Source organism: Rhinolophus sinicus, linkage group LG05, assembly GCF_036562045.2.
Source record: "Rhinolophus sinicus isolate RSC01 linkage group LG05, ASM3656204v1, whole genome shotgun sequence".
NCBI classification, from domain to species: Eukaryota; Metazoa; Chordata; class Mammalia; order Chiroptera; family Rhinolophidae; genus Rhinolophus; species Rhinolophus sinicus.
The window spans coordinates 6,059,405-6,073,603 of NC_133755.1; the positions used below are offsets into that span (position 1 = coordinate 6,059,405).

At 40.1% G+C, this 14,199-nt stretch overlaps 1 protein-coding gene across 1 annotated transcript in view; it reads right to left on the reverse strand.

The window, feature by feature from the left end:
- NOL10 (nucleolar protein 10) overlaps positions 1-13,519 on the reverse strand; it is a 78,675-nt gene extending 65,156 nt beyond the window's left edge. Inside the window, exons 1-8 of the mRNA XM_019749090.2 lie at positions 13,359-13,519; positions 9,446-9,491; positions 7,397-7,495; positions 4,334-4,411; positions 3,124-3,161; positions 1,832-1,968; positions 1,043-1,108; positions 480-540 (exon numbers count right to left, since the gene is read on the reverse strand). Coding sequence (XP_019604649.1) covers positions 480-540; positions 1,043-1,108; positions 1,832-1,968; positions 3,124-3,161; positions 4,334-4,411; positions 7,397-7,495; positions 9,446-9,491; positions 13,359-13,424 — 591 coding nt within the window. The 5' untranslated portion in view covers positions 13,425-13,519. The remainder of the gene's footprint in view (positions 1-479; positions 541-1,042; positions 1,109-1,831; positions 1,969-3,123; positions 3,162-4,333; positions 4,412-7,396; positions 7,496-9,445; positions 9,492-13,358) is intronic.
- Between the last annotated feature and the right edge of the window lie 680 nt (positions 13,520-14,199).

Genomic DNA, 14,199 nt, shown 5'->3' on the forward strand with positions numbered 1-14,199 from the left:
CCTTTACAGTTTATAATGTTTCCATATAAGGTTGTTTCATGTGATTCTCACCAGCACCTCCATAAAGTTAGCAAGGTAAGCATTATCTCCACTTCACCAAGGAGGAAACAGACGCAGGGAAAGTAATTCACAGTCATCCAAGTAACAAGCAGCAGAGAGCTGAGACTCCATGACACATCGCCTCCTGTTAATGAGAATGGCTGTCACACTGCTCCCCAGGAGCCAGGAGCCAGCAGTGACCTGCGTCAGTGTCAAAGCATGCCACATCAGGTGCTCTCGGGGCACAGTCTGCAGCAGCAGAAGTGCTAAGCTGTGTCTGTGGGGACTATCACCAATGTTCCATAAAAAAAGCAAACCAGTGGTTTGTCGCTTCATTAGCACCCTGCTCTTAGGAACCAAGCAACTGTCTTTAAATAAAACTCCATTCACTACCAAATGGAAAACAAATATTTAAAAAAATACAGTCAACGTAGGCTTACCTCTACTGTTCCTGTGGCAAACAAGCCATGTGCTGAATTTATGTCACAAACATTATTCTCCCTAAAAAGCAAAGCAATAAGGGAGACAGCGTTAGCATCCACTTGACCTGGGAAGGACTGCTCTAAACTTTCTACATAAGCAGTCAACCCAGTTCTGTGAAGGAAGAAGACAAGCAGATTCTCTCACTCAACTGCGTTTGACAAACACTGAGGCATGAAAGGGTTAAGTGCTTCGCACTTAGTCACCAGAGTTTCTGATCCCCAGGGCGATATTCTATCTGCCAGGGGATAAGACAAGGAAGGATTTCCTTCTGAAATATTATTCCATGGCCACGAGAATAAAGGTTCATTCTATTGTCTCAATACATTTTCTCCCAAGGCAAGAACACAGGCTAAGAAAGCACAAGGTATTTTCGTGAATTTTTGTTTAGAAAACCAGTACACTTTTTGATTAATTTGCGCAGAGAGCACTGCTTAAACGTAACACATATTATTTGGTAACTTGAGCATCTGGCTCCATCTCCTGGCCAAAACAAATACAGCAGTATTCTTAAAATACTCACGCCGCATCAGTTTGTAGAGGATTTAGGTACCGTCCTTGTTCTAAGTTTAATCTATAAACTTCAGAGCTGAAAAGTAATGCATAATGTTAAAAATCTGGTAGACTGCAATGAACTTTTCTTCAAGCAAATAGAATTTTTTAGAAATAAATAAATCGCTCAGAAGGGAGGTATCACTTTCCTTTGTAAAACTAATACAAAAATGTACACTTAAAAAATCATCACCGTATGCAAGAGTTCGTTCATGTATAAAAGTGATTTAAACCACCCATGTGCCAAGGAAATATTATCAAGTCATTAGGTAGACTGCTATTTATAAGTAACATGGAAGGAACACAAGATACAAAATGTATCTCTATGTGTTTATAAGAAAATACAAGGAGAAACACAATAAAATACTAATACTAAAGGTTTCTTCTGAGTGGCATAATTATAGGTGATTTTTTTTTTCTTTACTCTTTTTTACATTTTCCCAATTTTCTAAAAGAGATATGAATTATTTTTACAATCATAAAGAAGTAGGATTTAAGAATAAGAAATTTTTAAATGCCATGCAATGAGGCTAAGAAACTGACTTTACCAGTGTGACCCATGTCTCTCTCTCTAGATTTAGAGCACCAGTGCTAATAAGAGCCAAGGATGTAATTCCTAAATGAGCCAATCACTTTGGACCTACACCCTTTGAGCAAGCGCAGGGATCACGTCTTTTTTAAATTCCTCTCCTCAATGTTAAGAACAGAAGCTGCCTGGGGAGGTGGAAAGGAGAAAACGAAGGGTGATCAGGCCCAATACCTTGCGCCAACAAAGTACAAGTCACATGACGGATAATGGTAAGAGAAATCTCTTCCAAACTTTGGTATTCTGGTTTTGTAGTAAAAGCCTGATTGTGAATGGAATTCAATGTATCTATCATTATGTAAGAAGACAATCTGAAAATGAAACAAGAAAGTGAGTTTGCTTAGGTTTCTAGGTAAAGTATTTATTTCATCATCACTAAAACTGGTAGAATAAGAAAAACTCTGATCTCTCTCACCCTCCTTCTTTCTCTCCGTAAACACAAATGTGTATACACACAACTCTCCATCACAATTAAGAATCAAACCTCTCCAGTGGTTACTTAATGCCTTCCTGCATTCTAGATAGTTTTTCTGCAAACGTTACCTTCTAACTGAAAAACAAACACCCTTCATTTTTCTGGCACCGCTACTGCATAACATAGAGCACTGCTCAGTAACCTCACTGAGTAATTTCCTATTTTACTTAAGAACACATTTTAATCATCTCATAATTATCACACAGGGCTTGATATACTTGTATAAACTTTAATGTACTACGAAGGTATCTTTAAAATGTGCAGGTGGTATTTAAAAGCAAATTTGTCACTATCTAGATCAAATATGTTGTAAAATTACATGTCCCAAAACACGTGACAAATGGCTACCATAATCAAAAGGATAGAACGTACTCCATAGTTTCCAGAACCGAGGACAATATATAAAGCCATGTCAGCTTAGAAAATTCAATTTTCCTTCAAGATGACATCTGACATCACTAAAAATTTTTCCTTTAAATTGAATAAGGCAAAGAAAGAAATGGAAGAAAAAAAGTATGTATTTGGCTGTATTCTGAACTGTTTCAGAATATGTCACAACTATTTACTTGCAGGGTTAAGAAAATTAAACATATGTGTACGACACTGCTATTTTACTTCTCACATAAATATAAAAGCAACCTGGCAAAATAGTTTAAATGCAATAATGAAAATCACACATCTAGAATCTAAGATGGTCTTAAAAAGATGACTACTACAATTCTTAAAAATACAATAAGTTTTCCTATGTGATATGGAAAATTTATTTTGATATTAGACTGGCCAAAGGCTATCTCTATCACTGTTGTTTTAAAAGACACTATGTATCACAATGAGACAACTTAAAAATATATTAATAGAAAATGATAGGTTTTACTTTACTACACACCCATTTTTAATTTAACAATGAGACCATCATAAAAATATTTAGCATAAAAATAAATTCCACTCATTCATGTTTTAAGGACAGCCAGTACAAACCAATCAAGCATACCTTTGAATAGTCATCAGACAACGTTTCAAAGGTGACAACTGAAAAATAAAAAATAGTAGCAAAAAAATACAATTATTAATCCACATTTTTAATAAAAATGCACACTTGATACAAAGATTCTAATGCAACACAAAAATTATACACCTATACTAGGTTTTTCTTCCATTTTGCCTCTACATAAAAGAAGAACAAAGTTGCTATATTATATTGCCCCAAAAACACCAAATGGAAAATTAAAGGCTTTATAATTAATTTCTCAATACCGATCAACTTGATTTCTGCAGAACTGAAGTGAATTAAAAATAAATTCACAAAACATGACCTCTAAATTTTGCCAGTTTTTCTGAGATGTTCAAAATAGACATTCAAAAATTGTTGCTTTAAAATGATAACAGTAACTTTTTACTCATTCATAGTACACCTGCTAAACAAAAATAGTGAAAATAGTTGTTATTAGCAGCACATGGAATTTTTTTTTAAGGGTAAAACAAGAGAATACATATCCGATTACTTCTTTCCCCTCAATCTCGAGGCAACCGGATAAAAATACCTGAACTTTCCCGTTTCACCCTGCCCTCTGTGCTAGGCGGAATTCTAAGAACAATCCCACTGACTTCCCCCTTGTATAGTCCCCTTCTCTGGAGCAAGTGCGTGGAACCTGTTAATGTAATGAGACACCACGGCTCCCATGATTATGTCTCAGTATACGGCAAAGGGGAGACTTAATCACATGAGCCCTTTAAAAGCAGAGTTTTCTCCGGCTAGCAGGAGAAGGGGAAATGAGAAGGGGAACAAGAAAGAGCTGTTGCTGGTTTGAAGGTGGAGGGAACCAGGTAACAAGGAATGCAGGCCCCTTCGAAGCTGAGAGTGGCCACAGGCTGACAGCCAGCAGGAAACAGGACCCTGAGTCCTCCATTAGCAACAAACTGCATCCTGCCAAAAACCTGAAAGTCTGGAAGTGGATTCTTGCCCAGAGCCTCTGGATAAGAGTCCCACCTGGCTCACGCCTTGAGTTCAGCCCTGAACACAGAACAACGCAGAGCTTGGGCAGACTTCATCTGCAGAACTGTGAGCTAATACATAGATGTTTATGGTTACTTGTTATATAGCAAAGAAAACTAATACACAACCCATTCCTGTTTTAACAAGCAGAAAAGCAACCAAATATAAAAGGCTATTTTCATGAATTCAAATTTCACCTCTTACTTACCTTCTGAATCTAAACACCTTTCAAACTTCAAGGATAATTGATAGGTGTCATAGCATCGAACCCGAGGTTTATATGTTCCTATAAAAAAATTAGTGCGATGTAAAACCTAAAGAATATACTTTTCACTGTCAACATCCTGCAGATATGTTGAGTATACTTTTTATTCAGAGGTAAGTAGGATTCATTATAACCACATCAAAGGAAAAGAATTTAGAAGCAGCCCTCCCCAACATTCCAAGAGGAAAATGGGAAAAGGACATAAACAAGCAAGTTATAGAAAATGAAATACAAATAACTAATACACCTCACAACTAATCTAACAAAGTAGATTAAAACAATGAAATGGTTTTTGTCCATCAGAATAACAAAGATGAAAAGATGGTTAATAGGGTGTTGGTGAGTGTTAAAAATGCTCATACACTGTTGGTGATTAGTATAAATTGTTACAACTTCTTTGGAGGACAATCTGGCAATATCTCTAAACTATGTGATGTTTATATACCCTAAATCTGTATTTCAAATTATACAAATTTGTCCTAAGGGAACATACCCACAAGTCTACCACAGACATGCAGCATTGTTTATAAACGGCCCAAAACTGAAAGCAAATATAATGTCCACTGCTAGGAAATAGTTACATGAACAATGGTAAATCATCGTATAGCTCATAAAGAGGATGACACAGGCCTGCGACTAGATATGGAAAGCTGCCAAACGGACTGCCAAGTGAAAGGCAACAGCGGGCACGGTGAGAGCTGCAGACTGGTGTGCACAATAGGATCCCACTTTTGTAAAACTCAACAATGATAATGTTTGCACAGAAAAAAAGTTGGAGGAATAAGCAGTGATTGTTTATCTCTATGAAGTGCAATTTTAGGGCCTTTCACATTTTATCTTATGTATTTCTGTGATGTTTGCATTTTATATAAGTTTATCATGTTTGCAATAAGGAAAAGACTAATTTTTAAAACCAATAAAGATATTTTTAAAAGAAAAGGAATGGGATAGTCCTATGTTTACCGGCATGGATCAAAGCCTAAGTCTTGTTTTAAATAGTATAGTATACAGACACGTACATACACACATACTATAAGCCACGTGTAGCTTAACGATGGGGACGCGTTCCGAGACACGCGTTGGGTGATTCTATCATCGTGCGAACATCCATAGCGGACACTTAGGTAAACCCAGGTGGCACAGCCTACAACTGTAATTGTATGTGCTGTACTTTTATATGACTGACAGCACAGTTGGTTTGTTCTCACACCAGCCTCAGCACAAACCTGTAATATGTTGTGTTGTGACATTATAACAGCTAGGACATCATTAGGTGATAGGAATTTGTCAGCTCCATTATAATCTTATGGGTGAGGGGAGAGCAGGCGGCCAGATGGCCCAGTTGGTTAGAGTGCGAGCTCTGAACAACAGGGTTGCCGGTTCGATTCCCACATGGGATGGTGAGCTGCGCCCTCCACAACTAGATTGAAGACAACAACTTGGAACCGGTGGGCCCTGGAGAAACACAGTTCCCCAATATTCCCCGATAAAATTTACAAAAAAAAAAAATCTTATGGGATCATCAATGTATATGTGGTCTGTTGGTGAACAAAACAACGTGATGTGGCACAAGACTATGTATAGTATACATGTATATATGTACGTTACGTATATGATATATTGGATATATAATACATAATATACATAGTATGTATATTATGTAATATGTAATTATTCACACAAAACTGTATTATATATATAGATTCTGAACCTAAAACTGGAGGTTAAGAAATGTGGCTAGTGTTAATACTGAGACAACCATTAACACAGAACAAGAGACCGACGTGCAGATGTCTTATCTGACAAATAAGAAAGCGGCTGAAAAAGGGATAGATGGATAATGTTAGACCAGCAAAAAAGTATATGTGGACAATTCATAGGATGTATGTACCAAAATCACAACCAAAAATGTTTGGGTGATGTTCTAAATTGTAATGCATTCAATATTCCCATTTCATGTTTTTTGGATACTGCTAATATAAAATCTTAGTGATATACAAAACATTAGTGATAAAATCTTAGCGATATACAAAACATTATATGACACAGAAAATTATTATGTTAAAAGTGACTTTCCCTGGAACTCTCATTCATTGTTGGTGGAAGTGTAACATGATTTGACCACTCTGGGAAAAAGTCTGATAGCTTCTTAGCAACTCAGCACACACCCATCCTACGACCTGCAGTATCCTCAAAACAGACTGGTACACAATGCTTTTCCAATTAACAGCCAAAAAGTGCAAATAGGCCAGGTGTCCATCAAATGGAGAGTGGATAAATAAACTGTGTATTCCTATAAGGAAATACTATTTGGCAATTTAAAAAGAACGAACTACTGACACATACAACAATGTGTGAATCTCAAATATAATACAAAGTCCTAGGTGAAATATGTCTCACACAAAAAGAATACACAGTATATGACTGCATTTATACAAAGTTCTAAAACAGGCTGAACTCGTCTACAGTAAATGAGCAGTGGTGCCTGGGTGGGGGTGGGCATGGGATTGACTGAGGGGCATATAGGACGGTTCTGGTAAAAAGAATATTCTGTACCTGGATTGGGGTTTGACCTAGACAGTTTTACACATTTGTTAAAACGGTACAGTTAAGATCTGTGCATTTCTCTATTTGTAAATTTTCCTTTTAAAAAGCCATAAATAAATATTAAACTGTAGTTAGTGATATACATGCTGAGGTATTTAGGGATGGGGTATTCTGATATCTGCAAGTTGCTCTGAAATACATTCAGAACCAGGATGGATGGATGGATGGATGGATGGATGGATGGATGGATGGACAAACAGAGAGCTACATAGACAGACATGTGATAAAGCAAATATAGCAAACTATTGCAGAATCTAGGTGGTGGGAAAATGGTTCAATTTTTCTGTATATTTGAAATTTTTGTAGTAAAATGTTAGGGTAATAAAAAAAAGTGACCTTCCCCACCACAGCATTTTGTGCTATGAAATGTACATAAATCATAACCAAAGAGATGCTTACCGGTTGCTAAAATATATTGTCCATCTTTTGATACCTTAATAGTGGTACAAACAGTAGGCATTTCAAAGTCCTGAATAAGTTCAATTCTCCTACGGACATCTGCAAAGAGTGAAAATAAACAGCTCGTTTAATGGTCATGTCTTATTCTGTGTCACAGGAAGCAAAGCACATAGAGCTTTGCTACAAACAGGTCCACGACGTCCCCGAGTTTCCAGGCCTTGGGAAAGCACACCGATACAGCCCTACTCACCACACAGTCGGTTTCTGAGCTCATACACTATTCTTCTAAGCTAAATACCTTATTTTTACTTTTCAAAAAGGAAAAAGTAGCACCACTAATTGAAAAAAAAAAGTCCACAATAGTGCATCAAGAATCCAGTTTTAAGATCTGGATAAAAGGGGAACAGAATAAACATTAAACCGCTATCATGATTCAATTATGGCTAAGACAAAAATCTTACCATTTCTTTCTCCTAAATAATAACAAACCTAAATAAACCTTCTGAAATCTTAAGTTTATAGAAGAAACGGTGACCACGCTGCCTCTGTTAGCACCGCTGATCTGTAGCCAAAAGGATCCAGGCTAGAGGAGACTTTCTAGGTCTCTCTGGATCAAAACTCTAACATGGATTCTCACAAAAACTGGTTCCCTCCTACCAGAAGGGAACCAAGAAGTGTGAGTTCGTGCTGGTTGCTATCATAACAATGTGCCTATTACAAGGACTGTTTATAACTCTATGGCACACTGCTGCCTTGTTTATTAAACATACATATAAGGCTCGGACCAACTGAGTAGGGGCGGCCCACTCAGTATGGAACACACATAATAGTTTTGAGCTGGGTTGGGAGAAAGTCAGTGAACCAGTTTTTCCTCTAAATAATCTGCATCTGTTTTCTTACATATTAGAATTCTGGAGTGGAATGAGAGAACAGAAGAAATCAGAATCAGTAAACATTACTAAAGCAGCAATTTTTGTTTTCCTTTGATTTAAAGTTTAATTTTCTAACTTTAGTACTACACAAAGCCTACTCTTCCAAGACTCTTGCCTTGGGGTATTGGTCTGACATCCAGAAACCCCTTCAGTATCTTCGGTCTCTGATTTTTAGAGAATAAATAAAACATATGGGAAGATAAGTCACTTTCATATATGACAAGTTGTAATGGAGAAAACGTAATAAAAAAATTATGCAAAATGATTTAAGTTAACAGCTGATTTTACATGCCTATCTTCTCTACTACCGTAACTTAAAGAATCAAAATCTTCTGCAATGATCTTTTATTGTTCATGTTCATATGTCCCATATGTAAAATTACTTTGTTTAGAAAGAAAATGTTCACTGTCTCTATATTGCAAAAACTGACAAATGGATTTACCAAATGGAAAAGGATTCTGATACACTGGAGAACAAAGCACATGGAATGCTTAGGAGACAGTCCCCTTGGGTCTCTGGCATTCCTACCCATCTTGCTGGGTATGGCAGGACGGTAAGGTTCTGGCCATTCCATTTCCTGAGCCATTTCTCAGTGTTCTTTAAGCAGCTGGCAGCCTTGACAGAAGAGGTAACATGTCTCCTCTGGACAAAGAACAGGCTGCTCACTGCTTGCTATAAAAGCAGTGGATTCCTAAGCCTGGTGTTCCTCAGCTGCGACAAACCCACTGCACGCAGCGCATCCATCTGGGTCACGCTGAGTGCCCTCACGGGACTTAAGAGCAAGGGGAATTGACCAAGATATGCTGATGCTCATACTATATGTTGTGCCCTGTGAGTAACAGAGCTTTTGTCTCTGACCCAGGAGTCTTACGTCTTCCGCTATTATCCACAAAACAGTAACAGGCTAACTTATCAGTATGTTAAGTGGGTAAAATCAAATCCCACACCTACTAGGAACATACTGACCACACGAAAAGATTTAAGAAGGAAAAGGGCAAAAAGTTTATTTTCCACTGCATTTTTGTGAGCTTCACATAAGTATGATAATAATAAATGAGTGAAAGCTTTATAACATGGATCATGAATGTAGCTCAAGTGGGAAAAAATAATACTCACCAACATCTTTCTTCTGTAGTGCTCTCTTCTTCCTGTCAGAAAGCCACTAAAGCAAATGAAGAGACTTTATTTTAAAACATATTTACTTGAATTGTTTTTCTGTTGGCAAAAATAACACACGCTTACATTAAAAAATGTTAAAACCTTATAGGGATATATAACACAGAAAGTGAAAATATCCTGTAATCCTAACCCCACTGTTAACATACCCTCTGGATTTTTTTTCTTGTATATATTTACATATATTAGAGAATACATTTTTAAAACTACCATGTTTTACACAAGAGAAAACTAATTCATCTAATCAATCTAAGGGAAAATACAAACCTCAAATATTATGGGTTGTAACTACCATATGGAGCAACTTTACCCATTTAAGTGAAATTTTAAAAAGCAAACCATTAAAAGGAGAAAGTTTCTTTAAAATATGGATTTTTATGAAAAATAAAACTGTAAGTAACTGACCAAAAAGCTGACACTTGCTAATTAAGAAATGATACTTTTAAAAGTCATATTTACTAAATTACCAGATTTTGTTCTGTAATTAACGTACCCCAGTTTAGCAGGGTGCACAATTCCACTGCATGAACAGGAGGAAGTACTAATCGATTATGATTACCCTAAAGCAGTGGTTCTCAACCAGGAGCAATATGGTGCCCCCTCAAAGGGCATATGGCAATTCCTAAAGACACATTTGTTTGTCACAACTGGGAGGTGTGCTCTTGGCATCCAGTGGGTAGAAGCCAGGGAGGCTGCCAAACACCCTACAATGCACAAGACAGCCCCCACATCAAAGAACTGTCCAGCCCAAAGTATCAGTAATGATGAGGTTAAGAAACCCTACCCTAAAGAAATGAAAGAAAAGCAAGAGAAAAAGAAGTGACAACAGATGTCACTTCTAAAGGCACAAACCCAATGTAGAGCCCGTGTTTGACACAAGCCATTATTATCTTAGGACTCTGGCCATGCAGACTCACACTCAAGACCTTGAGTATAACGCCTGAGGCAGTGTGTACATTTGCGGAGGTCCAATACTTTGAGGGGCCTGAGTCTGTGCCAGGGCTTTCTGCCTTTCTTCGTATTTAGTGCATTGATTTATAGTTTTATGCTGGTCTTTGTGATTATATTGCTCTGATTTTGTTTTGAGTAGTGTTGTTTCAATTAACAGTGATACTGAAGTGTATTTCTGGGCACTCAATACATTTTTTTACATTAATCTAATACAAGCAGAATAAAAGCTTATTACCAAGGCTCCTCCTCTAATAGGGGGTTCAATTTCCTCTTCTCAGCAAGGTTTGCTCAAGAAGGGGGCAGGTCATACAATAACTGGTTTCATATAACCTCAGCAAACGAGCTTTGGGCAAAGGGGAGGGGACTGAGATTTCCTTCTAAATTGGAGCCTGGGAACCTAAAGGGCTAGAAATCTCTAATACAGTGATGATGGGAAGAAAGAAAAGTTCATTCAAGAGTCTCTGTATGAACTGACAGCATTCCAGGAGAGCACACAAGACAAAGATCCAGCATAGGGCAGGAACAAGTAAGTCTAAAGTTTAAAAAATGTTCACCAAAGAACTGAAAGTTGTCACTGATTTCTGCCATCCTCTCCGTAGTCTATAAAATCATAGCTAATAAAGAACGGCACTTTACCATTGCCAGATAATTTAATGAGAAACCTAGCAAGAGCCCTGGAGATGCTGATGACCTTATTCTTGCACTAAACAGGTGCCTCACTGTTGTTGAACAGAAAAAAAAAGACGCTACTTGATCTCACATTTGAAGTAGGTAAAGCAAAATAGGCAATTTGTTCATAAGTTAGAATTACTTTAAAAGAGACTCAGAGAGATCACCACACTAGTATACACACAATTGTTTACTCAACATTTTCACCTGGTGCTTATTAGAACTTCAAACCTTAAGGATAAAAAAGAAACCTTTTGATTCTTTTTGCTAACTTCCCCCTCCCCACCACGTACCCAGTTGTTCAGATCCAAAACCCAAGAGTTGTCTCTTGATTCCTTCCCTTGCTTCGGCTTAACGTCTCACCACCATCCCATCCCTTAGCAAGTCCCATTACCTACCTCCAAAATAGCTCCCGAGTCCACCACGTCTGAGGACCTCCTTGGCTGCCACGCTAGCCCAAGCCTCCCGTCTCTCAGCCGGACTACCTAAGTCATCCCCACTCGTACCCCCCCAGCTACAGTGATTTGCCACACAGCCGCCCAGTCTAAAACCCAAAGTGACTTCCAACAGCACTAAGAAGAGAACCCTAACGTCTTCCCTTGCCCTACGAGGCTCACCTCTCCAGACTCAGCTGCCCCCACTCTCTCCCTCACGGAACATACCCCTCACACCTGCGCCTCCTGTTTCTCCAACGTGCCAAGTGCATTCTCACTATGGGACATTCACACTTTCAGTTCTCTCAGTACTGAAAACTCTTTTCCCCATATCTTCACGATTGGCTCCTTTTTTCATCCAAGTTTCTGCTCAAATGTCACCTCTTGTAAAACACTTCACCCATAACAGCTCTCTTCTAGTTTATTCATCACTCAAGGCACTTATCATTATCTGAAGTTTTCTTCTTGTATGCTCACTTATTAACCTTTTTCCCAACAGGGAACCTTATCGGGCACGTTCACCACGTATCCCCATCTCAAAACAGGGCTTCCGGCATGTCGTCGTCACTTCTCAACAAATGTGTAGAATGAACAAAAGGAGAAGGATCATATTATGTGAAGACGAGCTGGAAGATGAGGAATTATTAAACCAGAATTCTGAGAAGAAAGGAAGAATTTACCCGTTGGCTCCAAATCTTTCAGGGGTGGATACATGGAAGAGCTCTATTTATCCTGATTTCCAAAGGCGGAACACAGACCAACAGCGGCATGCTATAAAGTGGCATGTTTCAAAACCACTACTGGGGCAGCGGGAGGCTCAGCTGGGTAGAGAGGAGCTCTCAACAACCAGGCTGCCGGTTCAATTCCCGCATGGGATGGTGGGCTGCGCCCCCTGAAACTAAGATTGAAAATGGCAACTGGACTTGGAGCTGAGCTGCGGCCTCCACAACTAGATTGAAGGACAACGATTTGGACCTGATGGGCCCTGGAGAAACACACTGTTTGTTCCCTAATGAAAAAAAATTTTTTTTTAAATAAAAAATAAAATAAAATAAACCACTACCTAACAAGTCATCTGAAAATGTAAAGGAGCTTCTGCCAAAAGTTTCCTCTCACTGGAAGTGCTCGGACAGAGGCTTGACCATCACTTATAAGAAATACAAAACCAAATTTCAGAGCCTGGGTGTGTGACCCTGGCTAAGTCAGCCTTCCCCTCATGCATCTGTTGCATATTTTAAACATGAGAAGACTGGCAGAGAATCATTGGTTTTCCCGGCCCCTTTTAACTCTCATGTCCTAAGACTGAACAAAATCAAATTCAGCAAGTTTCAAAAATCCTGCCCTCTACATCATAAATTCTGCAGAGGCAAAGTGTGCATTTCTCTTGCTTCCCGCTGTATTGCTAAGAACTTGGCATATAGTAGGTACTCAACAAACAGGTGATGAACGGTCATTAAAATGAGGGAGAAACGTCTGTCAACCCATCTGTCCACGTTTTCCTCCTCGGTGTGGCAGCGGCTGTGAACACCCACAGAAGCCCAAAGGGACACGTCCTCTGTCCTAGAGAACTTCACAAAAGTCCAAGCAGAACTCCTCGACCCCGACCCACCCTCTGTCCATCTTCTGGAGCGGTGACAGCAGCGTCCTCGTCTGCCAGCCGCGACCAGCACCCCGGGCACCATTACTCGCCTCTGCACCTGCCCGAGACCGGAGCGGATCTGGGCCCCGCGAACACAGACCAGGGACAGCGCCGAGCAGAGGGGCGGCTGCCCCGCAAGGAGGGCTCCGGGATGACTCACCTCAGGAAGGGACTTGCCGCAGCTGAGGCTGTAAATCTTCACCTCGTTGAGGCTGGAGACCTGCATGGCGGCGCGGAGGCAGGGCGACCTCCGTTCCAGTCCCTCTCCCCGCGGCGCACGCGAGCCTCAGCTTCCCAGGCCTCCGCGGCGGGCGGCGCGGGCGCGGGCTGATGACGCACTTCCGGGCCGGGACGCGCCGGTTCCCGGAAGAGGGGAAGTGGCAGAATTAGGGGAGGGAGCGGCCAGGTGGGGCAGGTGTGGGTGTCTGGCGAGGCGGCGGGGCTGGCGAAGACCGCGATTCGGGGCGGGCCAGGAACCGCGCTCCCTCCTCTTGCTGTCCCGGTGTCAGGAAGCCCTTAGGGTCGCTACTGAGACCGAAGTGTCGCAGTCCCCGGGGGGGGGGGGGGGGGCTGGCGGTGTTGGCTGCGCTGAGCCGAAGCTTTGTGCGTTCGGGGGAGGGGACCCAGCGGACGAATTCAGAGTAGAAGTGTATGTTTTTTCCTCCGCTGTTGGGTAATACTACATTACAAATAAATACTCTTTAACAGTTGGTGTACTAAAAATGTTATTTTGGTCTAACATTCATCCACTAAGGAACGATATAAAAGAAAAAGCATACTAAAAAAGAAAAAAAGTAAAAGAAAGGGTGGAAATCAGGGAAGAAATGGGTTTGCATCTGATGCTTTTTGAGACGGGTACGAGGCAGTAACGACAGACACAGCCCCCTCGGGTTCGCATCTTTTCAGGAAGTTCACTAACTTTCTCTGTTGATCTTCCCATTTCATAGGGAACCGCTTTACTGTGACTTAGATCTGAGGACTTGACAATTCTCGGCTTGAAT